General features: G+C 54.9%; 1 protein-coding gene across 7 annotated transcripts in view; it reads left to right on the top strand.

Annotated features, from left to right (window-relative positions):
• KIRREL3 (kirre like nephrin family adhesion molecule 3) overlaps window positions 1-25,842 on the top strand; it is a 591,656-nt gene that overhangs the window by 542,340 nt on the left and 23,474 nt on the right. For all 7 annotated transcript variants that reach the window (XM_037841924.1, XM_037841920.1, XM_037841919.1 and 4 more), the window contains 3 exons: window positions 9,257-9,414; window positions 16,223-16,373; window positions 22,373-22,478. In XM_037841924.1, the coding sequence (XP_037697852.1) occupies window positions 9,257-9,414; window positions 16,223-16,373; window positions 22,373-22,478 (415 nt within the window). The remainder of the gene's footprint in view (window positions 1-9,256; window positions 9,415-16,222; window positions 16,374-22,372; window positions 22,479-25,842) is intronic.

Here is a 25,842-nt window from a genome sequence, read left to right as displayed (position 1 = left end):
CCTGGAGCAGCGGGGAGCCATTGAATGTGGTAGGAAACAGAGATTGAGGTTAAGGCATAGTTACCTGGCCATCTAGCAGGTAGGAGGAATTGAAGGGAGAGCTGACGCTGTGGGCCCAGGCCCGAGATCAGTAGAGGAGCCCAGAGCTTTGGGCAGTAAGACAGGAGAAAAGCGGGCAGTGGGTCACTGAGTGTATCAGTCAGCTTGTGCTGAGTAATAAACAGCCCCGAAAACATAATTTTTCAAAACCACGAAGATTTATTCGCTTGTGATACTTCCATGAGTTGGTGATTTGGGTTGAGCTCAGCTGCGATGGCTTGTCTCTGCTAGGTTCACATGTGCATCTGCAGTCCACCAGCAGCCACTGGTCTCACCCCCATGGGCATGGAATGTGGGGGGGACTGGAGGGCAGAAATTGAGCCACACAGAGCAGGATGGGATCACCCCTGACAAGCAGCAGGGTCTTCTCCCAGTGCCTGGTGGGGCCAGGCAAGGGAAGAGGAGAGATCTCTCTACCTTTCCAAGGGGACAGAGCTCCAGATTTCTAAGCCCTGGCTGCTCTGCCACCACCTGTCGAGGGAGTGAGCCCAGCTGGTTGGAAAACTAATAACAACATGCCGCACCCATTGTCCCTCCAGCTACACAATGAATCTGGCTTTTCTATTATATTCCCGATTTTGCAAATGAGGAAACTGAGGCACACGGAGGTTAAGCAACTGGCCTACGACCACAGGCTAGTAAATGTGAGACCCGGGATTGGAACCCAAGCTGCCTGGCCCTCACGTCAACCAAGCAAAGGGAAAGGGGCATTGGAGAAGAGTGACTTATTCCAAGAAGTACTGGTGGACTTTATCCATGAGAAGAATGTGAGGTAAGAAAAGAAGTGACAAAAAATGAGGCTGGAGAAGCTGGCAGAGACCAAGATATTCAAAATGCATTTTCCAGAAGGCAGTGGGGGACCTTTGAGTAATTTTCAACAAAGGAGGGTTAAATACCTAGATACTTGGCAAATGATGATTCAATGAATGAATGAATGGTTAGATTTTTATTTTGTAATAAAGTAAAGATCACTCTGGGACAATGTGGATGAAGGGGGAGAGGTAGGGATTATAATCCAAGCAAAAAAAGATGAGGGCCTGTATTAGTTTCCTACACTGCCGTAACAAATTGCCACTGACTTAGTAGTTTAAAACAACGTGGATTTATTAGCTTACAGTTCTGGGGGTCAGAAGTCCAAAGTCAGTCCCACTGGGCTAAAGGCAAGGGTCTCTGGCACTCAAGGGCAAGCTCTGGACCCAAGGGCATGTTTGGGATTGATCAGCATAAAAATGTTAGTTGAGTCCATGGGAAGTGATGAGCTTTTCCATGGGAGATTGTAGTCTGGGATATGCCAGACAAGAGGAAGCCTGGGGAAGAGCAGCATCTAAGGGGTGGAAGAGCAAAAAGGAACGTCAGGAAGGAAGGGAGAGACCAGGAGAAAATCACGGAGGCCAACTTAGATTTCTTTTTATTCTTCGTACTTATCAACATTGTATATTATGTGCTGGTTTATTGTCTGTCTCTTCAACTAGCAGGTGAACTCCACTAGGCCAGGAGATTTGTATCCTCAGTGCTTAGACATACAACTGGCACATAGCATGTGCTCCAGGCAAATTTTCTGAACGAATGCTGAGCTGGCACTGGGAAAGCAGACCCTTAAAAACAGGTCACTCCTGTCTGTACATTCTGTAGTTATGCATGTTGGCCATTAGGTGGCGAACGGACATATGTGAGGATAGGAAGCTGGGCTCACATGTGGCCCAGAAACTGGGAAGGAGACATAGCACTGAACTAGCTGGTTGGACAAACTGAGCCAAGATTGAATCTAGATGGCAAAAATCATTCATCTGCTCCCTTAGCAGGCATCCTTCAAGCACCAACTGCGAGCCAGGCATGGGCTTCCTCAAGCCCTCTGGAACAGGGCCAGCTGTGTGTGTACGCAAGGCCTCCTGGCACCGGGAGATGATGTGAACACGCCGAGAGCAGGAGGGCTGGATGAAAAGGGCTGGGAGGGGCTGCTGAAGCGGCAGGTGCGCTCTGAAGGTTGTTCAGACTCTGAAAAGAACCTGTTATAGGTAGTAGTTAAAGAACTGGCACTTTTGAGTCAAACAAACCTGGGTCTAAATTCCAGCCCCACCACTTAGCTGCTGTGTGACCTTGGGCAAGTCATTCTCCCTCTCTGAGCCTCAGCTTCCTAACCTATAAAATGGAGATCCTAATAGTATCTGCTTCAAGGATAGTAGGAATAAAACACAAAGCCCTTGGTATAGTGCCTTTCGCATAGCAACAAAGTTAAATATTATACTGTACTTAAAACATGGACATAATAACCAAATTTTGTGTCCCCCTTTATGAAGCTCTCTCAGCATTCTTGAGATCATAAAGGTAATTCTCAAAATCATCAAGCAAGATAGGGAGGGACCTTCATTATCCCACTTTCCAAATAAGAAGGAACAGTTCCCAGATAAGTGTTAGATTATATAACTTGTCCACAATATACAGCTCATCAAGTGATGGGCTCCTGCCAAGTTCGGCTCAGCAAGCATACATAGAATGTTCTGCGTGAGCCAGGAGTCACACCAGGTAATGGGGATCGATGAGATTACAGTCTATGGGAGAGACCGACACCAATGGATAATCTCCATAGAAAATATTAGATTCTGAAGCAGAAGCATGCGCAGGATGTTATAAAACCATAGAAGAAAGTAAATTCTGGAAACACCTCTTGGTTGCTAAATCTCGAGGGTTGGATAAGAGTGACCCAGAAGAAGCGGGAAGAGAACTCCAGGCTCCCAAGCTGAAGAGATGGCCTATGCAAAGAAACTGGTTATGAAACACAGCCCCCTAACTTCAAACACAGGTATGCCCTTTCACCCCCACTAACCCAGGAAGGAGCAGAGGGAGCAAGCAAGAAAGCCTGCCCGATGAGCTCTCACGGTCTATGAGCCATTCCTTCTGAGCACTCACCAGTTTGTAGTTATCCCTTTTATTCCGGAGCCCTTTAGAGCAGGGCTCCTCAAACTTTATTGTACATATGGATTAGCTGGGGGCCTTTTAAAAATGCAGATTCAAGAGGTCTAAGAGGGGAGCACAGAGGCTGCATTTCTAACCAGCTCCCAGGGTGTAGTGGGTGAGGCAGGTGCATACTGGTGAGCTCTTGAAATACAAGGGCCACCACCAGCTCCAAGAGGGCGGTGACCCATCTGGCTTTACTCAGCCATCGCATCCTCCGTTTCTGACCTGGAGGAAGCTGGAAGAAAGAAAGGGAGGCAGGGAAGCTGTCGGAGGGAGGGAGGAATGCAGGCTGTGCGGGACTGAAGGTGGGACACCAGATGAAGGTGTGTGGGGGGCTGGCCAGGATGGGGTGCTCTCTCCACTCTAGCCGGCTCCCACACTCCCAGCACAAACTCCGCCCACTGCCCACCCCCTCCCCAGAGTCCCCAGTGCTGACCGCAGAAGCAAAAAAGAAAAAGAAAAAAATATATACCAGCAGCAAACCTCCTCCCCTGGCTCCTCCCCTGGCTCAGCCAAGCACCTGTGATCTGTCACCAGGCTTAGCCCACAACCTTCGTGCCAGCTTATGATCCAGACAAATCGGGCTGGGGTCCCTCGCCCACCAAGAGGACTGGGGCTGCCAAGAAAGCTGGCTGAGAACCACCCCAGAACCCTCCCCAGCTGGGGCTTCCCTCTCTCTGGGAGCAGGAGGAAGCAGCCAATCCCCCCAGGCCACCCCGGGGAGCTCCCACACAGCTGACCCAGCAAGGGCTAAGGGGCTGGGCCAGTGCACCCCGTCCCCCAGCTCTCATCCACCCCTCCACACACGTACACACAGCATGAAACATGCTGCCCCCTGGAGAAAATGCCATGTCTCCCCACCCCACCCTCCAGCCTTTATTTATTCAAGCACCTACTATCGAGCACCTACTATCTCTGCAGCAACCAAGACAGGCCAGTTCTCTGTTGTCCAGGGGCCTCCTTTCTAGTGAGATGGGACAGACAATTGAGAGAAAATTCGAGGGACTGCTGAGATGGCAGTGAGGGAAGGCCTTGCTGAGAAGCGTCATTTCAGCTGAGCCCTCGTGGACTGGATGAAGCTGGCAGGGCAAGGACACAGAAAAGAGCACTTCAGAGAAAGAAAGCAGCAAGGGCGAACCCTGCTCAGAGTGAGCTGAGCTTGTTCTGAAAGCAGAAAGGCCAGTGGGTGGAACAAACCGATGCTGTGGGTGCGGGTACGTGTAGACGAGGGAAGAGAGTTTAAACCATATCTGAGGTATGATGGGGAGCCCCTGGACGGTCAGGAGGGACCCAGGTTTGTCACTGAACACTCCATCTGCTTTCTGGAGAACACTCTGGGAGGCCGAGGCTAGAGCCGTGAGGGGGGTCCTCTACCATGCGACCTAGGGGCAGGAGCGTGGCCTGGCCGAGCTCTCACAGTGCCAGCTGCCCCCGGCCAGCACAACCTCCCATGTTTGTCTGCTGACCTGGTGTGACGGACAGGCTGAAGATGGAGAGGCTTGGGCTACCATCAGGGCTGGAGAAACACCCGAGAGATTCCTTCTTCCAAGTGGTCCCAACAAATGGGGCTGCTGGTGGCCTGCACCCCGAAAGTTTCCCCAGCTGCCCAGGCGAGGTTGGCCGACCTGGTGAGCCAAGACTAATCAAATGAGCTTGACGCCATGTAGCTGCTGGGCATGGAGGTCATGACCCAACTGGCAATTCCGGAATGGGGCCGGGACCCTCTGGCCCCCTACCCACTTTGCCCTCTGTCCAGCTGATGCCCTGTGGGAAGGATGGTCAGATGTCACCCCCAGATGGATGTTAGTCCAGAAATCTAAGGCCTTCTGATCACAGGAGCAGGTCTTAGAATATAGCCACAAGACTGTGTCATGGCCACCATTCAACATTTAGCAGCAGAATTTAGGTCAAACGGTATGCTGGACCTTGAGACTAAAGCAAATGAACACTTTGCATCTCTGGTTGGAGCCAGCACTCCCTTCTCAAACCTGCTCACATCCCTCTTTGCCTTATTCACTCGGTAACTTAGGACCATCCACCTGCCCTCTCTGGCCTCAGTTTCCCCATTGGGAAACTGCCCCCACCACTCCACAAGCAATCCCCTAGCCCTTGCCCACTGAGCTCAGAGAAACTTCTCAGGGCCTCCCTCCCACACACAGGGAGACAGACATGTGCCCCACATTGGCCAGGTCTGCAGGGTGGGTGTAGGGGACACAGCGGGGAGGGGGTTCCTGGGTGACAGAGGAAGGAACCACAAAGAGCCCTGCAATGAAGGAGTCTTGCTTCAAATGACTTGCTCCTTTCCTGGGCGGTGCCCCTGGGAGCCCGCCAATGTCGGGTCCTGGCTCTCTCCAGCCCCTCCTGAGGCAGGGGCCACCTCCCCAGGCCTGGTCCTCTCCGGGGGGCCTCAGGCACCCAACAGTTAATGCCTTTTTCTCCCCTGACAACAAGCACACCACCAAAACAGTCAACTATTTTTATCTCCGGATTAATCACAAAAGGCTAACACTTCCACCTTCCCTGTGATTAAAAATTAGGAGACCAAACTCGATGGTGGTTTGGGATAATAACCAGTCCTGCGAGGGGGGATATATGAATAATGCATCTCCAGGCTAGGGCTGCTGGGGACTTCCTCCCCTCCCCGGCCGGCCCCGTGCCGGCTCCAGCCACAGTCTGAATGGAGAGGTAATGAGCTGGCCTCCTTCCTTCAGAGTTACAGCTGCGGAGAGTGCCGGTTGATTTCTATTCAGCCTGCTGGGGCCCCCAAACATCCTCTCTGCTCGCCCACCACCCACCCACCCAGCTCCCCCAGCACCCATGCACCACCCCCCATCTGGTGTGTAATGAGGCGAAGGGCAATCCATAATGCATGGCTACATGAATAGTCAGCGTGATAACCACTCATTTGGGAAGATGTAATCAGGACCCATTCTGAGGGTGGATGTGTGTGTGTGTGTGATTCCAAGCACCCACATGCACAGCGCCACCCCCCTGCTACCCCCATCTGCACTCCTTCTAATGCAAAACCACAGCACAGGAGGAGCAAGAAGGAAGGGTTCACTCTTTACTGTGTTTGAATTTTGGAAAGGCCTCCCTCAGCATAGCAAAGCCTCAGAGCAAAGAGCTCAGAGAGGGCTGGTTCTCAAGCTCAATGGCATGTTGCAATCGCCTGGAGGGGATGGGGGGGTGGCATTAAAATTAGAAACACCTGATGCCTGGGTGGGCCTTCAGAGATGGGGATTTAATTGGTCGGGATGGGGTCTGGCCACAGGAGTTGTAAAACCTCTCCAGAAGATCCTGATACACAGTCAAGGCTGAGAACAACTGTCATGGACCCAGCAAATATGGCATGGCCTGAGGGAACTTTCCAGATCACCTGTTTCATACCGGGAGAAGGAGCTGAAGTGTGGGTCTTCATGGTCGGGTTTAGGTCACCTCCCGCCAGATCCCGCCACTTGCCCCCTCATCTGGTCACACCTCCCCCAGCCCCAGCTCTCCCTGCAGGAAGGGGAATGGCCCATGGCGGGAAGATGACAGTCCTCTCATCAGCCACTAGTCACCCACCCCCTGTTTGTGGAAAGCTTTAATTAGCCTCACCGGCATTCTCTAATGAGCGGGTAGAGGGAGGGTGGGCTGAGGGAGGCTGTTGCTGTCACCCAGCCCACAGCGCCCACCCCCTCCACCCTGGCTGCACCACCTCCCGCCATCTGCGCCATCCTGGCCTCCAGGGTGGAGCGGAGGGCTGGGCAGCGCTGGAAAACCTTCCCGGTTCCCAGCGGGAGGACTTGTGCCCTGGGCCAGTGTCATGGGGCCAGCTGCAGTGAAATCAGTCACAGCATCTGGGAAGCCCCGGGGAATTGCCATTCATTGGGAAATAGGAGGATGGGGTTGGTGCTCTCAGGACCGGTTGGCCCTGCACCTGGCCTCCTCAGGGGCCTTGGGGGAGGGGGACAGGGCAGCCGGAGGGAAGGTGTGCTGCTTTGGGTGCTTACCTGGCCGGCAGAAGGGGGCTCTCCTATCCGTCAGGGGTTTCCTGAGGAGACAGAGTGGATGAGGAGAGAGCCTGATTGGAAAATGCTCTGGGAAGGCAGGGGAGCCAGACAGGTTCTGGGAGCTGTCTCCTGATGGGGTGAGGTATCCATGGCAGGACTGGAAGGCCTGGAAGCCCAGACAGAGGCCTGGAAGCCCAAAAGCCAGAAGGGGCCTGGAAGCCTGGAAGCCAGCAGGCCTGGGAGTCTGGAGTGCTAGAGGCCTGGGAGACATAGAGACCTGAGAGCCTAGAGGCCTGGAGACCTGGACACCTGGCAGCTAGGAGGCCTGGGAGCCTAGGAGCTTTGGGCCTGGAGGTCTGGGAACATAGGAGCCTGGAAGCCTCGGAGCCTGCAGGCCTAGAGGCCCGGAAGCCTGGGAACCTGGAGGCCTGGGAGCCTAGAGGCCTGGAGTCCTGGAGGCCCAGAGCTGTGTCTGTCTGGCATTCAGCTTCCTTGGCTTCTCTGAACCCATGAGCCAGCAACAGAAGCTCACACGAGAACCTGGATGGAGGGAAAGGCTTTCTCTGGCAACCCAGACAAAGGAGTCCTCTGTGCCAGGTCTGTGGCCTTCCCCAAACCTAGTCACCCAATTGACTGACCCAGGCCCACCCTGGGGAAGGAGCCCAGGGACTCCTTCGGGGTGGTTTTCAGGGAAAGCTGCCTCTTCCGTGGCATGTCCAGGAAGAACAAGGGGGAAGCCGCAGAGGCCCAAGGCTCTCAACATCCTGTCACCGGATGAGCTTCAGAAGAGACTGTAACCTTAAGCAAGTCAGTTTCTCGGGGCCTCTTCTCCACACAATGCCCATGGTGACCACCCACCCGATGTCACGTGGTCATTGTGGGGACCAAAGAGGGGGGTCCCATCAGAGGCAGCAGGTGTTTGGGGCGCTTCCACCCTGCACAGGGTTCTGTGCTGGGTGTCCCCCAAGACACTCTCCACACTGTTACCATCCCTCTCCTCCTAGGACTCCCAGTCTCAGAGAGAGTCTCAAGGTGCTGACCATGCTGCAAAATGTAGTGCAATCAAATGCGGTCGATCCCCACGATGGAATATTACTGAGCCGGAAGGAATAACGTTCTCATCTGTGCTACCACATGGATGAAACTTGAAAACATTTTGCTGAGTGAAAGAAGCCAGACCCAAAAGGACAAATACTGTTATGATTCCATATATATTAAATATCTCGAATAGGCAAATCCATAGGGACAGAAATTAGATGAGCATTGACCAGGGGCTGGGGACAGGGAGAATGGGGAGTTATTGCTTAATGGACCCAGAGTTTCTGTTTGGGGTGAGGAAAAAGGTTTAGTAATGGACGGCGGTGATGGTTGCACAACTTGTGAATATGCTTAGTGCCACTGAAGTATACGCTTAAAAATGGTTGAAATGGGAAGTTGAATGTTATATATATATGTCACCACAATAAAATTGTTTTTTAAAAATGTAATGGACAAACCAGGCTAGAGAGAATAATTCTGACTCTGGGGATGATGGGGGTGATGTTGTCCTGAAGGAATGAAGGCTAAGGAAATGCCAGCCTGAGGGCCCCTGGGAACCACGGTCTCTTCCTCCAAGGGGCCACCCTTCCCCTATGCCCAAGTGGGGAAGAGCGGCTGGCACTGCAGCCTAAAAGCGCTGAGGGTCAGCCCTGCCCCAGGCCCAGCTCTGCCTTTCCCATGCTGTGTGCCCTTGAGCGAGTCACTTCATGCTGCTGGGCCTCTGTTTAGGATTGAGATAATTGGGATAACAATGATGTTTACCTCCCTGAGATTGTTGTGAGGGTTAGATGAGACCACAGATGTGACAGTTCCTTGTTAAAAAAAGAGAAAGAAGAAAGAAACTCCCCATATTCTCCAGGCGGCAGGGCCCTGCTTTCCCGTCTATAAAGCGAGGCTAATGAAGCCTGCCCTGGCCCCGCGCCGGCTTGTCGGGGGCGCCGGTAAGTTGATGAACGCCAGCCTCCTCTGCAAATAAACAAGCGATGCATATGTCAGGGATTATTGCTGTGGCTGCGATTACTGTTGTAATACAAGGGGATTACACATTTTATTAAAGTGTGATAATTATTGTTTGTGATCAGCCCCATAAGCCTCGCCCCGCCCGGCCTGCCGCCCCTGCCTCGGGGGAGGGGATGTCCTCCATCTAACTTCCCTGCTCCTCTCCCCGGCAGTGCCGCCCGACGACCCCGTCATCCTCGGGGGGCCGGTGATCAGCCTGCGGGCCGGCGACCCCCTCAACCTCACCTGCCACGCCGACAACGCCAAGCCTGCGGCCTCCATCATCTGGCTGAGAAAGGGAGAGGTCATCAATGGGGCCACCTACTCCAAGGTGAGGAGCGGGCTCAGGGGAGGGGGAGGGGCTGCATGGGGGAGGGGCTGCATGGGGGAGGGGCTGCTTGGGAGGGGTCCAATGGGGTGGGGAGCCAGCTCTCCCCTCTCTGCAGCTTCAGGCTCTCTACATGTATGCTTTTTGGTCCCTTTTTGTTTCTCACTGTCTCTGCCTCTATCTTTTCCTCTCTCTGTCTGGTTTTCCCACTTGTCTATGTTCATGTCTGTCTTTCTATCTGACCTTGTTTCTGTCTGTGACTGTCGTTCTGTCTTCCTCTCTCTTTCTTGGGATAACGGCTATGCTTGGTGAAGACCCTAAAAATAAGGTATGGTCAAAAGAGGAGGCTCAGGGACAGCAGTATCAGGGACTAGGGCTGCCAGATAAAATCCAGGATGCCAGTTAAATGTGGATTCCAGGTAAACATATAATTGTTTAGTATAAATATGTCCTATATATTGCATGAGATCCTCTTATGGGTCCAACTTTTACTAAAACGTGATCACTGTTTATCTGAAATTCAAATTTAACTGGGCACCTTGGATATTTATTTGCTAAATCTGATGCCCTTGCCAGGGCTGCCTGGTAAGGTTGTTCAGATCCTGCCCTGTCCAGGGTGCTGGCAGAAGGGCTAGGGAGGGCTGAAATCCTCCTACCAGCAGGGGTGTTCTTCTCCAATGCATCCAAGGTGCCACCCAGACTAGAAGTACCCTGAACTGGCCGCCACCGAAGTCCCCTCCAGGAGACTGTGAAGAGGCAGGGACAGGTTCATGTAATGCAAAGCCTTAAAAATCAAAGGGACCCTGGAGAATGGGCCACCCGGCCACTCTGGCCTACAAAGAGAAACCGAGTCTGAAAGGGGAAGTTGCTGCCCTTCCCAGCTGGTGAGGGGGCAGCACCAGGCCTGACCCCAGTCTCACAAAGCTCTCCCCGGTCTAGGGGCAGCGTTCCCTTCAGCTTGGAGGGCACCATGCAGAGGCACACCAACCCCCAGGCTCTGACGCTGGGGCTCAAACTTCCGGAATTCCAGCTGCCCTCCCCGCATGGCCCTCCTCAGCCTCAGAATGAGGAAGGACAATGCCTGCTCCCCTCTCCCAACCCACCACCTGCTCTTCCTCCCAGGTCCCAGAGAGAGAAGCAAGGCCTTCCCCATCACTGAGGGATGGGAGGCAGGCCTGGTCCAAGGGGCCTGCCAAGAAGTCAGCCCCAGGGCTGCCCATCAAAACTGGGCCCCCACCCAGAGCCGGTCCCAGAACCCAGGGCAAACCCCTTCCCTGCGGTACATCTCCTTCCAGGGGAAGGCTGCTTATTGGAGATAAATCCGCCCGCTTATTTCCCAAGCTGGAGCCACCTTGTTGTGTTACGAAATAAAAAATATGACAAAGGGAATACATCATCTAGAAGAGGATGAAAAGGAAGGGAAGGGGTGTTCCTTTAGCCAGACATCTGCCCAGTCCTTTCCTGAAGTCGGACCAGCCTGGACCCTGCCGGGGGTGGGGGAACGGTGTTCGCTGTCAGCGGAAGACACGCCCCACGGACCTCGAGGACCCGCCCCTCTCTACCGCAGAGGCCACACCCCCTCTCCTACCTCGGAAGTCACGCCCCTCCCTTGCCTTGAGAACACGCCTCTCTCATACCACGAAAGACACGCCCCTCTCGTGGAAGGAGAGGTCGGAGTCCTGCTGGCTCAGGACCCCCTTTGCTCCAGACCTGCCGTCACGTCCACGTTTTTGAAGGTCCTCTGAGAGCCCTGCTACCCTGCTACCGGAGACCCTCGCGGGGAAGGACACAGGACGCCCCTCTGCCCCGCTGCCCTGTTCACACTCCCTCCGCCCACGAGAGCACGGGCAGGGCCTGTGAAAGCAGCGGCAGCGCGGGCAGGGGAGCGTCTATCGAGTGGGAGTCAGGGGCCTGGGTTCCAGGCCCTGCTCTGTGCAACCTCGGGCAAGTCACTCGAGCTCCCTGGGCCTCAATTTCCTCATGTAAAACCAAAGATGGAGCATCTGCTCAGGAGAGGAGCCTTCCATCTCTGACCTGGAGCACAGCCCAGGAGGTTGGGCAACCCAGAGCTGCTACCTCAGGAGCAAGCGCCAGGAACCGGTGCCAGGAACCATCAGACCCACCCTCTGCAGCCCCTCCCAGGCTAAGAAAGGGAGAGAGAGAGAAGGGGAGAGAAGGAGTGAGAAAGAGAGAGGTCTGCCGTCCACAGCCAAGATCCTGCAGGCAGCCCTGGGGTCTGAAGCCTCGGTATTTGTCACAGTGAGAGTGGTTGAGCCTGGGCAGCCTGAAAATGAATCCAGGTCCTGCCACCTTGGAGCAGGGGGACTTTGGGCAAACTCCCTAACCTGCTGATAGAGCAATTCAGCGCCTGTCCCTGGGGCTGGCTGTGAGGATGCACAGGGGGCCTGCAGGAAGCAGGGCTGTTGGACAGAGTAGAACACAGAGCAGGCCCTGTGGTCCCACAAACCTGGCTCCACCGCTTTTTTCAGTGGCTTACGTTCCCTGCCTCAGTTTCCCCAGCTGTCTGCCTCACCCACCCCAAAGCTCCCTCCCGAGAGGTCACCTGGGCATTTATATAAAATCAGACCTGGTTCCAAAGCCTCCTGATTTGTAGTCGGATGTTCTTTCTGTGGCTGGACCGTGTGCCCTGCGGGGGAAGGATAAGATAGGATGACTGAGGGATGGCATCATTCCCAGGAACCCTAGGAGGATCCAGGAGGATCAGGCAGAGGCAGGACCTTGGGCCCCTCCCCCTGCACAACCTGCTGAGTGCTTCTCCTCAAACATGCATGGCCTGGGTGCTCAGGTGAGCTGCAGGCTGGGCAGGGTAGATAGCACTGCTCTCCTGGAGCTGGGGTGGAAGCCCAGGAGACACGATAGGGCATCTCTCTGCCTCCTCTCATCCTGGACACCCAGCCCCTGGCCATCTGGGATCAGCCAGGACCCCCTCCCTCCTCCCTTGTTCTTTGTGCTTCTCTGGGCCAAGTGCCCAAATAGAGGCCATTCTTCTGGAAAATCAGCAAATAAACAAGCCAGGGAGATGGTGGAGGGGCTGGGGGAGAGAAGGAAGGAAAGTGTGGGGCGTTGGCTCTCTGCCTGCTCCAGCTCCAGGCTGCTGCCCACCCCAGGGGCTGCAGCCCACCTATACAAGGGGCCATGGGCCTCACCAGGGCCCATGACCAGAGGAGATCTGGAGCCTCACCCCCCCACCCCCATAGAAAGGAATAAGCTGTCACTCTCCTCCCCACTGTGAGTCCTTCCCCACTGTGCCCTGCCCTCCCTCCGTCCCCATCACCTTCACACCCCGTTTGTCCAATTCAGGGACCTAGAGTCTCTCCCCAGTGTGGCGGCCCCTCCTCCTGGCCTTCTTCGTGCCGAGCACCCCTACTGGCCTCAGGGCACATGGCTGGGGCACCCTGAGGATGCAGGGTCTGAGGTCAAGGTGCCAAGCTGTCCTCCACCATCCCTAATCCCTGGTTCCAGCCATGTGACAAAGTCCGAAAGGATCCTGGGGCAGCTATACAAAAGGAAGCAGAGAGGCAATTAAAAAGGGGGAGGTGGGGGGACACCAGCCAGTGGGGGCACAGGGAAGGAGGGGAGAAGAGAGAGGAGGCCTTGTTGCCAGGCAATCAGGCCCCTCTCCAGTCCTTTACAGGCTGTTTGCATATCAGCCAGCGGCCCAGATTTAGAACAGGATTTTGGCGCCAATGCACCGCACCATGTCCCCACCAGGCCTTGTCGCCTGGGGTCCCAATTCCTGGGCCCTCCTCAGGCAGCAGGAGGCCCGGGGGCTTTGGAAAGAGCTGGGGGCACAGCTGCTGGACACCTGCATCTAGGGCCATTCTGTCCCCAGCCGGCCCTGCCTCCTAGAAAAGCAGAGAGGAGGGATGACTAGTCGCTGCCCTCGGGGTTGGTGGAGGAGGGGGCATCCAGACGTGAAGCAGCACCTGCCCAGGCTGTCTTCTGAGAGGAGCCTGGCACCTCAGTCCTCCCAGGGATCCCAAGGGCCAGGAGACAGTCACTGGAGCAGTCAGGAACTCCTTGGAAGCAGTTGCAGGACAGGCCCTTTGCCTTCCCAACAAGTCGGGCTTGGTTCCATGGACACCCACAAAGAGAAATCTGACCGTGCACATGCAGACGGGCAGAGGGGTGGAAGTCCACCCACGAAGGCAGCCTTGTTCCCGGGTTCACAAAGGACTGACCCCATCCATATCCGTGCACATAGCTGAGCCCTAAGGGGCTGGGTCCCCGCAGATCCTCAGGGGCTGCTGACACAGTCCCCCAGGAGCCCAGGGGCCCGGGAGTGCCCACCTAAGCTGCAGGGAGGGCTGCCCGAGGCCTGGGACGTGGTGACCTTGCCCCATTGGGTGGCCCCAGTGACTCACTGTTACTGATGGACTCACCATTACTCATGCCCTACCCCAGCTGATCTGCATGCTAGCATGCTAATGAAGGTTTCCAAAGCAGGAGGTCGGGGCTCCGTGCCAGCGGTGCGCCCCCAGAGCCAAGCACAGTGCAGGGTGGGGAGGAGAGGCAGGAGGGGCAGGGACGTGGGGCTGCCAGACGAGTCAGCAGAAAGGACATTGGGCCAAAGGTACATCCAAGTCCACAAAGTCCAAAGGCTCCGTTTGCCTAACGAGAAAAGCCAAGGTCAAGGGCGAAGCAAAGGAGAAATGCAGGAACAGAGGAGGGAAGGGAGAATGGAGGGATGGAGAATGAAAGAAGGAAGGACAATCACAGGCCAAACGGCCCTCCCTGCGAACGTTCTAGGTCCTAAGTCAGAGCCAGCAGAGCAGCCCCTCCTCCCTGGGGTCTGGGGTCTGCAGCGAGCCGGGTGCAGGGTGCAGGGGCCAGTGGGGTGCCCAAGGCCTTCCCTCAGGGAGCCCGGGTGGAGGCGCTCGCCTTCTCCACGCTCTCCCCTGGTTTAATGTACTCATCTCCCTTTTTCTCTAATTAGGTGGAACAAACAACTCGAACCAGAATTTTTATTTCCCAGAAAAGCACACGCCCGGACACAGTAAATAAATCATTAATCTTCATTTAGAGGCGGAGCAGCAGCGCCAGCAGCACCCCGGGTGCAGGAGGAGGGGAGCAGGCAAAGGAGCCTCATTAGCACCCAGACACCCTGGCCCGTCCCCACCTCACCTCCACGAGGAGGCGAGATCAATTTCAGGGGTTCATGGCAGGGTCAAACTTATATAAATGTCCCTTGTTAATGCTGTGGAAGAGGAAAGACAAAGAGATGGGGAAGAACAATAGCCGGCCCTCCTCCGCTCCTTCCCGCCTTCCCCCATCCCACCCCCCGAGGTCTGATTTTCATCCAGGAAATTGTTCTTATTAGTGCTTGGCTATTTATAGACTCGGGAAGTTCTGCTGGAGAGCCCCGAGCCAGCATGGTAGGTGGGGGCTGCAGCTTCCTCCCCGGCTGTGGCCACGGCTGGGGACTAAATTACACTGCACCCCCTTCTCTTTTGCTGACCTCCCATTTAGGCCAAGCTCTGGACTCAGGCCCTGAGACTGACCCGAAGGCTCTTACTCCTTTGGCTAATCAGACCCACCCCTTGGCACGTGGCACTGGCCCCTGTCACGCTCCTCTAGTCCCTCTCTGAGGACCCCTCTGCCCAGGCCCAGGGCTAGTGCCCCAAGTCCAGGAAGGGCCCAGCCAGATGTGGAGGATGAAGGAGAGAGAGTCCAGGACAGCGGCCTTGCTCTCGGGGCTCTTTGGAATCTCAGGGTCTGGATTGCCTGAAAAGCAAGATGTGCGGTGCTTGATAGAGGCCATCGCCTGGCCGCAAGGCACTGAACTGAGGGCCGGAGAGCTGGGCCCTGGCAGCTGACATGTGGCCGCTCACTACCCCTGCCATGACCTTGGGCGGCCCAGTGGCCCAGGGGGCTGGGGTCACCCAGTCTCAGGTGCAAATCCCAGCTCTGCCCAGCAAGTTCCTGACTCGATTTTCTCTTTGTCTAAAGAGAGCTAAAGCACCCTCCCAATACTCACTCGCCCAGGTGTACATACCCCACTGGGCCGCTGATGAGCTCAGAGCTTAGGGCTACAGACTAAGGGGGAAGTGGCTGGAAAAGGGGAGTTGGGGAAGGAAAATTTGCAGCCATAGTGGAACCTTCTGTAGAATGGCACTGTGGTCCAGGAGGAAAAAAGCTGTGAACTTGGGAGATGGGGTGGGGGGTGGGAGGCAGGCAAAGACTTTGGGACTCTACCAATTATCCCCCCCATGAAGTGTGAGTTTGCTCAACTTCCTTAGCCTCTTTGGGTCCCACATGATTCCTCACCTGTCAAATGGAAGGTGATGGCACTTCGGCCTCTGGCCTGGCTGAGGGACTAGTAAGATCAGGACGTGAAATGAAAGGTTGAAAGGGTTTATGTAGACAAAGGGATAAGAAGGCCAGCGTGCCTTGATTCTGCCAGCATCCCCACCCCCACCCTACGCGGACCTCCTTTTACAGCCTTGGAGAGTCACTCCGACACCAGACATAGGATAAACTCCACATAGGACCTGCAGCCTGGTTTCTGTTGGGCCCAGCCTGGTTTCTTTCATGCTTTGGGTGTGCAAGTCTTTGGGCATGCTTTGGCTGATTTTCACACAAGATGGAAAATTTTCTGGTTTTCTCATTTCTTTTACCTTCCACAGCTGCACACTCAGCCAGGCCAGGGGGGTAAGGCCACCTTCCCACGCTGTGTGGAGACTGGCCCCCAGGTGTCCTGAGCTGCCCCAGCCTCCTGCCCCAGCCATCCCTTCTCCCCGCCGAGGCTGCCAAGCCCGGTGACGTGGTGCCTTCTCTCCCTCCACCCCAGACCCTGCTTCGAGATGGCAAGCGGGAAAGCATCATGAGTACACTCTTCATCTCCCCGGGCGATGTGGAGAACGGGCAGAGCATTGTGTGTCGTGCCACCAACAAAGCCATCCCCGGGGGCAAGGAGACCGCGGTCACCATCGACATCCAGCGTGAGTACCGAGCCCGTGCTGGCCAGAGGCACTGGGAGGGGAGGGCCGGGACAGCCAGCTCACAGGAGTCACGCCTCAGCCTCTGGAGGCAAGTCAAGGTCAGATGGCTCTGCAGACCGGATGTGCTTTAGTTACGGGCACCCCAAGGACTGTCTTGTCCCTCTTGTCATGTGAAGTGAAGCATCATGGATGATAGTCCTTTGCAAACAACATGTTCGAGCCCCATTTCCACACCTGCACTGTGTGGAACTTCCACACCAATAGAAGTGGCCCATCCCCTGTCCCAGCTGGCCTAGCCAGGTAGCCTAGGAGAGGAAGCCAGGGCAGAAATGTTGGGAGCTGATGGTGCTCAGGGATCCAGAATGGGAGACAGCACTGGGCCTGTAGAGGGTGTATGGGGTCCCTCTCATGGATGGGCCAGTCAATGAGAGAAGAGAAAGGGGGAAAAGAGTCTTATTCAGTCAGGTCCGACCGTGCACCATTTTGCATGCACTTAATTGTTTTTTAAATTTTTATTGTGATAACACACATACAACATAATTTTTCCCATTTTAACCACTTTCGAGTGTACAATTCAGAAGTATTAATTACATTCACGATGTTGTGCTACCGTGACCACCATCCATTACCAAAACTTTTCCATCACCCCAAACAGAAACTCTATACTCATTAAGCAGCACCTCCCTTCTCCCCCTCCCGCCACCCCGGTAACCTGTAATATACTTTCTGTCCCCATGAATTTGCATATTCAGGTTATTTCATATAAGTGAAATCATACAATAATCTGTCCTATTGGGGCTGGCTTGTTTCACTCAATATGATGTCTTCAGGGTTCATCCATGTTGTTGCATGTATCAGCACTTCCTTGCTCTTTATGGAAGAATAATATTCCATTACATGGATAGACCACATTTTGTTTATCCAAGCACTTGGGTTGCTTCCATGTTTCGGCTATTAAGAATAATGCTGCTGTGAACATGGGTTGACATCATTTAATCTCTACAACAAGCATTTGGAGCAGGTATGACTGTGATTACTATTTGGGGAAACCAAGGCACCAAAAACTTGATTGGCTTGCCAAGGCTTCAGTTTTGAGCCCTAGCCTAGCTTTGAGAGCTCACCCTGTCACCCCCCTTCTATACTGCTGCACGTGTGCCACCAGCCACACAGGGAGCACTGGTGACTGTCCCTGACGGTGATTAACACTAAACATTAATGAAGCTTTAAGGCTGGGAAAAGTCTCCTTCGAGGAGAGTCAAGGCCTGTCAGCCCGAGAGAATGAAGAGCACAACTCAGCTAGGGGACATGCTCCCGATGGCCTTACCCTCAGTACCTGTTAGTTTAGATTAGTAGTATCAGCACTCAAAAGTTGACTTTCTCTTGTGAACTGCTCTCCCTGCCACGGAGATGGGGCCACCAGGTACTGGTGGCTGCTTTCTGTGGTCCAAGGCTGGAGCTGCAGGCTGGCCCTTGTTTCCTCCTTATCATTGATTCATCTTAAATAAGATTCATTTAAAAACACTTCTTAACAGCCAAGGTTCTTTTGAAGCTTCTGGATTCTCTGCTCTAGATGACTCTCCGGGGATTTCGAGTCCAGGTGGGCTGTCCTAGGGTGGCAAGAGCCCATCTTGGGAGCCAGACAGCAAAAATCGCCACTTGATGTCTCAAATCCTGATTGACACAGTGTAGGTTCTAGAGGGCAGAAGAAACCGATTGGGCTCTGGAGGGTCATAACTGCCAGATGAGCATCAGACACCCAGACACAATAGCTGAGTTCCTGAAGAGGACTGTATCTTCATTATCTTGCCACCAGATAGTAAGGACCCCACTTCTCTCCCTGCCCCACCTCACCTCCACACCAAGCTAGGAGCCTTCTTCCACGACCATTGAAGAGGGCCCACAGGCACAGATCTCTCACCAGGGATGAGATTTAAGGAAGTGTCCACTCCCAGGGTCATGCCCATGCAGGATCAGCCCTGCAGTGGGTGCCTCCTTAAACTTTGCACACGAGGCACCTGCCCCACCTTGCCCTACTCCAGGCCCTGGCTCCTGTACACCCACCTGCCTATTCAGTGGTGAGCAGCTGTGGTTGAGCTGCGTGGCCCAGCTTTGCAGGAGAAGCATGACACTGGGCGGGGGGTGGAGGTGGGGCTGGCTTCCAGAAAGGCTCCACTCTCCACCAGCCATGTGAGCCTAAGCTTGTCGCTTGGTCCCACGGGCTTCCACAGCCCCACCCAGTTTGGCCAAAGGATGCCCGAAGTCTTTGCTTGCTCCAGGATGAACCACGAATCAGCCAAACTTAGGAGAAAAGGCTGTGGGACACCCAAGACCTCCAAGCCCCTTCTTTCCAGGACAGCCCCTGCCCTCCTCTGCCTATCAATCCTATGCCAGCTACAGAATCCCACACTGAAGCAACAACCCAAGTTGGCGTCCCACCCCAGCAGCCGGAGCCCTGGCAGAGAGAGGCTGAGGAAGAAGCAGTGCTTCCTCCAGGCCATTATCCATCATGCCAGGAGAACCTCCCCTGTCAACCAGAAAGTCACCGTCCTAACAGCAGCCTGCTCGACTAGTAAAACGCGCTCTAATGAGACGATCGATTTAAGAGGGTACACGCATGACAGATTCTGCTTCCGGAGGGAGGTGCCAAGCCTTGCCAGGTCTCCATCTCTCTTTCCAAGGACATCTCAGCCACATTAGGAGGGAGACGCCAGGAATGAGGCCAGAGTGGGGACTGGAAAGAACGCAGGTGCCCAGTTTCCTGTTCCCCCACTCTTCACCTCCCCCAAGGCATATGTGTAGGCTTAAGGCCACAGCCTTTCTCCTGGGCTGCACGCTGGCCCTGCCACTTGCTAACTGAGTGACCTTGCCCAGGCTATTTGACTTCTTTGTGCCTCGGTTTACTCATCTGCCAAAGAAGATAAATAACACCCACCTCCTAAGGTGGTCGTGAGGATTAAATTAAATTATGCACGTAGGCACATTGTGGACATGCTATACATGGCGGCTGTGACGATGCTCCATGGTCCCTTCTTCCAGGAATGTCCCTAGACCGAGGCTCTGAGGTCCTGGGTGCATAGCTGCCCCTCCCCCGCATACTCACACAGCCCTGATGTGGGGGAGCCCATCCATTTTGCCTGCCGGCCTGGAGGCACTGCTTGCCAAGCAAAAGCACACCCTCCCTCCACCCCTCCTTCCTCCTCCTCCCTCCTGCATTTATTCATGTGCTCATTCAATGAGTGTCCAACTATTTTACTGTGGTCACCACGCGCTGGATCAGCTCTGCCTTTGCAAACCTGCTCATTTTCTCAGTCAACCAAGAAGCCTCCATACTCAGCAAAAGCACATTTGTTGTTTGTTTCCCTTGGTCCTTCTATGTTACCCAACGGAAGACAAAGCCCCCAGATTGAGTAATGGGAGAGAGAGAGCTTCACACCCCCAAAGCCTTGTGCATCTGGACTCTGCATCCAGCTGCCAAGTTTCAAATGAATGTGCTAGGAAATCACTGAGTCATGAAGTTTCTCTCTTTGCCCACCCCCTCCCCCATGTCATACTTTCTCTGAAAACACACATGCACACGCACACGCACACATGCACACACGCACACACAGGCTGCGGCTGGCAGCACTAGCAGATTCTCCACTGTAACATCTGTTCACTGTGATCTCAGTTCCACCAGCTACATCAGAGCTGCCCTCCCGCAAGTTATGCAGCCAACATCACAAGTGGAATTAAAGTCATGTTTAATATTTGGATGTGACATCAACTATTTATACCTCTGGAGCCTAACAGGCTCCTGAAAATTCAGATCCTGGAGAGGGGTGGAGAGGGGACAAGGGCCTTTTTGGGACGGAGCTGGAGATGCAGGCGAGACTGGTTGGTGTAGAACCTTCCTAGGGCACCCCTTCTCCAGAGGGCCCTCAGGAGAGCCTGGGTACCAGGGAGGTTGCAAAGGCAGGAAGAGGCAGGAGAGAGCCACCTACAGGATAAAACTGAGCATGGCAGGGAGCAATGGACAAAGGGGTGTCCTCCAACAGGTGTTTGCTCCATCTCCCGGCCTCCCAAAGCTTCATCGCTTTATACAGGACACTCAGGGAAGGGATGGGCCTTCTGGAACTGTCCCCTGAGTTCTAGATTCTACTGGACTAGTGCCAGCACCCCCTCAAACAAGAGCTTGATTGAGGCACCTGACTTCCTAGTGTTGAACTTCCCAATCCTTGGCCTTGGGCCAGCCACACATTTGGCTCTAGATGGCACTCACCATGACCAGGCTTCTCCAGCCCTCAGAGGAGATGCAGCCTTCTTCCATGGGTCTCCCAGCCACCTCTGCGTGCCTCAGAGAGGGCTGGGACGTGACTCAGACTCGTTCTGGAAGCTGGTGGTCCCGGGTAGCGAAAAGCCACAGGGTCCCGCAGGGTTGTAGCTCTCCTGGAAGGCGGGAGGAGAGCTTGTTGCTGTCATTCCTTGTGAGGCTCATCTTTGTGTCCATTTGGATTACATTTTAAACAATGAGAGTTGAGCCAATGGAAACACACATCACTTCCCTTGTGCTGCTCCCTGAAAAGGCAGGTGTGGGCTGCTCCAGGAGCAGAGGCTTCTGGCATTTGTGGTCCCCACCCAGAATTGGGGGATACTGTGGGGAGATCAGGTTCACCTGCTGCTCAGGAGGCAGAGTTCTCTTCCCCAGGGTCCCCCAGGACATAGACAGGCTCTAGCACCAGCAGTGCTGAGAGGGACCGAGGGGTCAAATGGGACCAAGGGCTGTACCCAGTCCACAGGTGGGGGCTGTGTGCCTGACTTTCCAGGGTCTCAGGTCCCACCTGTGGCCTCAACCAGGAGCCAGGGCAGGAACTGCTGGAGTCTCACTTGTCCTTAGGGTGCCACTTACATGGACCCATGGGTTGGCATTCTTCTGGCCCAGGAGCCACTGGCCTTTGGAGGGGGTCTGGGGCTGGCTACCCCTGAGCTCGGGAGGGTCTGGCCAGCATGAGGCCGTTCTCTGGGCTCATTCTCAGCCTTGTGCCTCCGCGCTGCCTCTGGTTCTTTAGCTCTCTGATGCAGCTCCCTTCATCTCTATTTCTGTCTCTGTATCTCTCTCAGTGTCTGTTTCTCTCTCTCCTCTGTTCCTCATTATTTTGTTTGGTCTTCCTCTCTAACACCCTGTCATTTTCTGTCTCCTGTTTTGTCTGCCTTGGTCTTTTCTGCTTCTAGTCTGAAATCTTTGTCTGATTATGTGTCTCTGAGTATATGTCAGGCTCTCCCTCTCTCTCTATCCCTCCCCATCTCCCTCTCTCTGTCTCTCCCTCTCTCCCTCTCTCCCTCTCTCTTGTCTGCTGCCTCGGTCTCTCCCTGTCACCTCCACATCCCCCCCTTCTGGGCAGGCCTCTGCATTTCTGTCTTCCGTCCTGCTTCCATCCCCCTGCCTCTTGCCCCCTCCCTGACTTTCCATCACGCCCCCCCCCCCACCTCCCCGCATTTAGCACTTCAGAGCTTGGCTTCTTATCATGTCAAATGAGAAAAATGAGCCGAGCCTGGAGAGCTGAGGGCCCGTGACACCCGTCAGGGCTCTGCAGAGATGATTAGGCTGACGAAAGGGTGTAAATGCCACTTCCAAGTGAACACATGCACCCAAACCTCTACACAAAGCGATCCTCAGCAGACATTTCAAAGACAGAATGCTTGTACTTAAATGGGGCTCAGTGTCCGCCTTCCCCTTTTGCCCCCTACTCCTCCAGCCCCACCTCCCTTTCCTAAAATGTTCAGTTCTGTCTGAAAGTTGGAAGACAGCCGGGGAGGCGGCCACGGTTTCCTGGCTGTGCTCATTGAGCTGATGGCCCTAAACGTTTTGGGGACCACCAGGGTAGTGGCTGCTCTGAGGGTTCCCGAGGGGAGTCCCTGGCTTTCACCCTCCACATCAGCCAGGGTGGATCTCCCTGCCCTGTTCCATCTAAAATCAAGGACCCAGCGCCCTGAAGCTGCACGTGAATCTCTCCTCCCTGCAGATCCACCCCTGGTCAACCTGTCCGTGGAGCCGCAGCCCGTGCTGGAGGACAACGTCGTCACGTTCCACTGCTCTGCAAAGGCCAACCCCGCTGTCACCCAGTACAAGTAAGAGCCACTGCTGTCGAGACACACCCTGGCCGCTGGCCTCATCTCCCCACACCCTCACCCCCGGGCCCGGGACATCACTTAGGGTCCTCGGCAACAGGCAGAGTGCCAGGTTCACGGGGGGTGTCCACTGGCCTTCTTCCCTTCCCCCCACACCTGCCCATCCCCTGGCCAGGTGAGGACTCCTCCCCATCCAGCCCCTTCCCCATCGTCCCCTGGCCAGGTAGACTTTTTCCTTTTCTTCAGGCATGCACACACTCAACTTCCACTGGGGAGAATAGCACCCTTCTCTTTAAGTAGGTGGTCCATCCCTTATTTCTGAGAATAGGGAGGGAGGGTAAGGAAGAAAACAAAAACAACCAGGAACCTGGATTCTAGGTAGGGCCGAGTTCCACCCAGGGCGATGCGTGCCCATGGCCCCTGGGCATTGCCCTCTCACCGCCCTGATGAAAGCTTCACCATCAGTCACACGCTTTTCTCTCCTCCTGACAGAGCTTCCAGGAGGCAGGAGCTGCCATTTAGTCTCAGCGCATAGCGCAGTGTGCAGCATACACGAGGTGCTTAATAAATGTGGCTGAACAATTAAATAAGCACACAGAGCTGCCCTGGTGAGCACCTCCTTTCTGGGCATGAGATTTCAAGACACCAAGCACCCTCGGCCGGAGAGGGCTCCCTTCCTTCTCGAGTCTCGATGTCTGTCTAAGTTGCCATGGCCCTCGCTGACCCCCTCCCGTCCGCCAGCCCAGGCTTGATGGTGAATCCTGTAGTGTCATTTCTGCCATCAAGGCGGGTTATTCATTTGCAGCCCCAGCAAGGGTCAAGGGTGCTCCAGGTTCCAAGTGGTGAGAAATGAGTTGCTCAGTGGGAGTGGAAAGCAGGAAGGATCTGCAGTGGGCAGAATGAGAGGAAATGGGCCAAAGGGGCAGCCAGAGAGCCTGAGGGGCGCAGGAGGAGCCCCCTGCAATGTGGATAATTAAACCCCGCTGGAGCCAGAACCCCACCAAGGGTGAAGAGTCTCCATCACCGAAGATCTTTTAAAATAGGATGAAACCCATCTGTCCTGTCCAGGGTGACACTCCCTGGACCAGAGGCAGCAAGCAGGGCCGGGTGACCTCCCAGCTGCCTTCCGAACCGAGAACTCCAAGCTCCCCTGAGCTGGGCGGCTCATCTGGTCCAGAGGGCAGGTTGTCTTAGCTGGATCTGCCTCTGTTCACAAGTGCTAAAGACGCAGAAAGAAATACCCAGAGGGATCTCCTTGTTCTGGGTGTCCACCTGATACCTGCAAGGTCTGCTGTTACCTGGGTGCATTTGGCTTCTTTCAACCACCTGCCCACAGCTCTCTGTTCACAGTCCCCAAACGGTGGCACAGCATGCCCAGAAAAACCGCTGCGGCCAGTGTCCCGGGGCAGATCTTCACACCCAAGCACCCACCTCCTACCCCCAACCCCAGGCAGATACACCCCCTTCCCCATTCCCCCTCCTGCTCATCCCAGGAAATCTTATTAGACCCCAGAGACCAAAGCATACAACAGCCAACTTCCATTTCTCCTCTGCTCTGCTCCTGCTGCACTGCGAGGCCCTGGGACATCTGCAGAGCTAGTTACCGGAAGGCTGAGCGGGCGGCAGGGAGGTGCCCCCCGCAACCTGGCAGCGTCCACCACAGGCCTTGACCCCCCAACCCCCACTCCATACCTGCCATCTGACCAGCACAGCTGTACCAACACCCAAGAAACTGAGCCTCTAAACCTGACTCCCCAGGTCACGCATCTCAAAAAAGCAGAACACGAATGAGCATTGTAATAAGGTGTAAAGCTACATATGGAGAGAGCATCATAAACAAGTGTTCACAATAGCGAATCTAGGTGAAGGGAGTTAATTGTATTATTCTTGCAATTCTTCTGTAGTTTTGGCATTTGTTTTTATTTTCTGAAGGAAAAGGTTAATCAGCAAACCCAGAATGTGCAGGTCTCCCCCAGGCTGCGGGACCTCGTAGGTCTCCCTCCTTCTGGGTCCTGGAGCTCAGGGATCAGAGCTCAACTTCCTCTCTGAACAGGGTGGGGTGGGGGGCATGGGTGCACGGAGGTGAGGACACCCCGATGTCCACTGCTCCTTATACGTCCTCTTCCCCATGCCCTTGGCCTTGGCCTTACCCGAGGGCCTCCTGATGCTGCGATAAAAATAATTAATCCTCTTGCGTTCGCTCACGCCAAATTGGACATTGATTGGGAAAAGCTTAAGTCGGCTCCTTTTTCAAAGGTGGTTGGGGGAGGGGGTGAAAGCTGGGGAGGGGGTCAGGTGGGGAGTGGGAGGATGGAGGGGCAAGAGGAAGGAGGAGTGGGCAGCTGGGCCAAAGAGCTGAGAAGAGACCAGAGGACCTTGTATCTAGCTGCAGTGGCAGAGCATCTGGGCTCCTGGACATCGGGACAGGGGGCTTTCTAGCATGGGAGAGGAAGAAAATTGGGAAGAGAAAGGCTGAGCTGAACTGAAAGATGGAAAGGAGGTGCGGGCAGGGGACTCTCAGCATCCAAAGGCATGTCCCTGAGGGCCCGGGACCCCTGCCAGCTCTCCCCCCTGCTCTCCCCTCCATTCAGCTCAGCTCCTGCTGGGACAACAGAGCGTCCTGTCACCCTCTGGCTTTTGCCTTCCTTGGTTCCCTCGGGCAGTGGAGACTCCAGGCTGGGTGCAGGGGTGAGCAAGGACTGAGCAGCCTGGAGCGCTGGGTGCACACGGGCTAGAAGCCCCTCAGGCCCAACTCGTGGAGCATCCATCCCTGCACCCCGAGAGGGAGAAAGCCCATCTCCTCCAGGAGGCATCCAGTGCAGGTATCGGAGCCCTCAGACCAGCTCTCCTGGCCCGAGCCCCGGGTGCTGTGAGGGCCCCCACACACCCTGCCCCCCTCCAGTTACCCCCACTTCCTGACCACCCCCATTTCAGCAGGGTGAAAGTTGGACACCGATGTCCTAACTGTGAGTCTGGGACTGAATTCATCTGCCTCGGGCAGGGGCGGTGCCTGACTATTAAGTCTGGTCATTAAATTAAAGTTAGAAATGGAAATGATTCATGAATAACTCATAATCGTTTGCTGGGAAGCTCCTTAAGCTCTTGGGGAGCTATGGTTTGCTCTGTTGTTAAACTGTAATTGTTATTATTAATCGTGTTCTTAATAATTATTCAGTATTAATTTGCGATAATAACTGCTTGATGCCAACCTAGGTGTCCCATTCGATGCAGAGTGGTAGCCCTCTCTCGGGGCCGGACGGCCAGACAGAGCCGAGTTGCTAACGGAGGGAAGGGCTGGGGATGAGGAGAGGCCAAAGGGATCAGAGAAGGTGGGGGCAGGGAGGCTGTGCTCAGAGGGAGTGGG

This window comes from Choloepus didactylus, chromosome 6 (assembly GCF_015220235.1).
Source record: "Choloepus didactylus isolate mChoDid1 chromosome 6, mChoDid1.pri, whole genome shotgun sequence".
NCBI classification, from domain to species: Eukaryota; Metazoa; Chordata; class Mammalia; order Pilosa; family Megalonychidae; genus Choloepus; species Choloepus didactylus.
The sequence above is the reverse complement of the archived record's forward strand: the minus strand, read 5'-3'. Positions and strand labels throughout refer to the sequence as shown.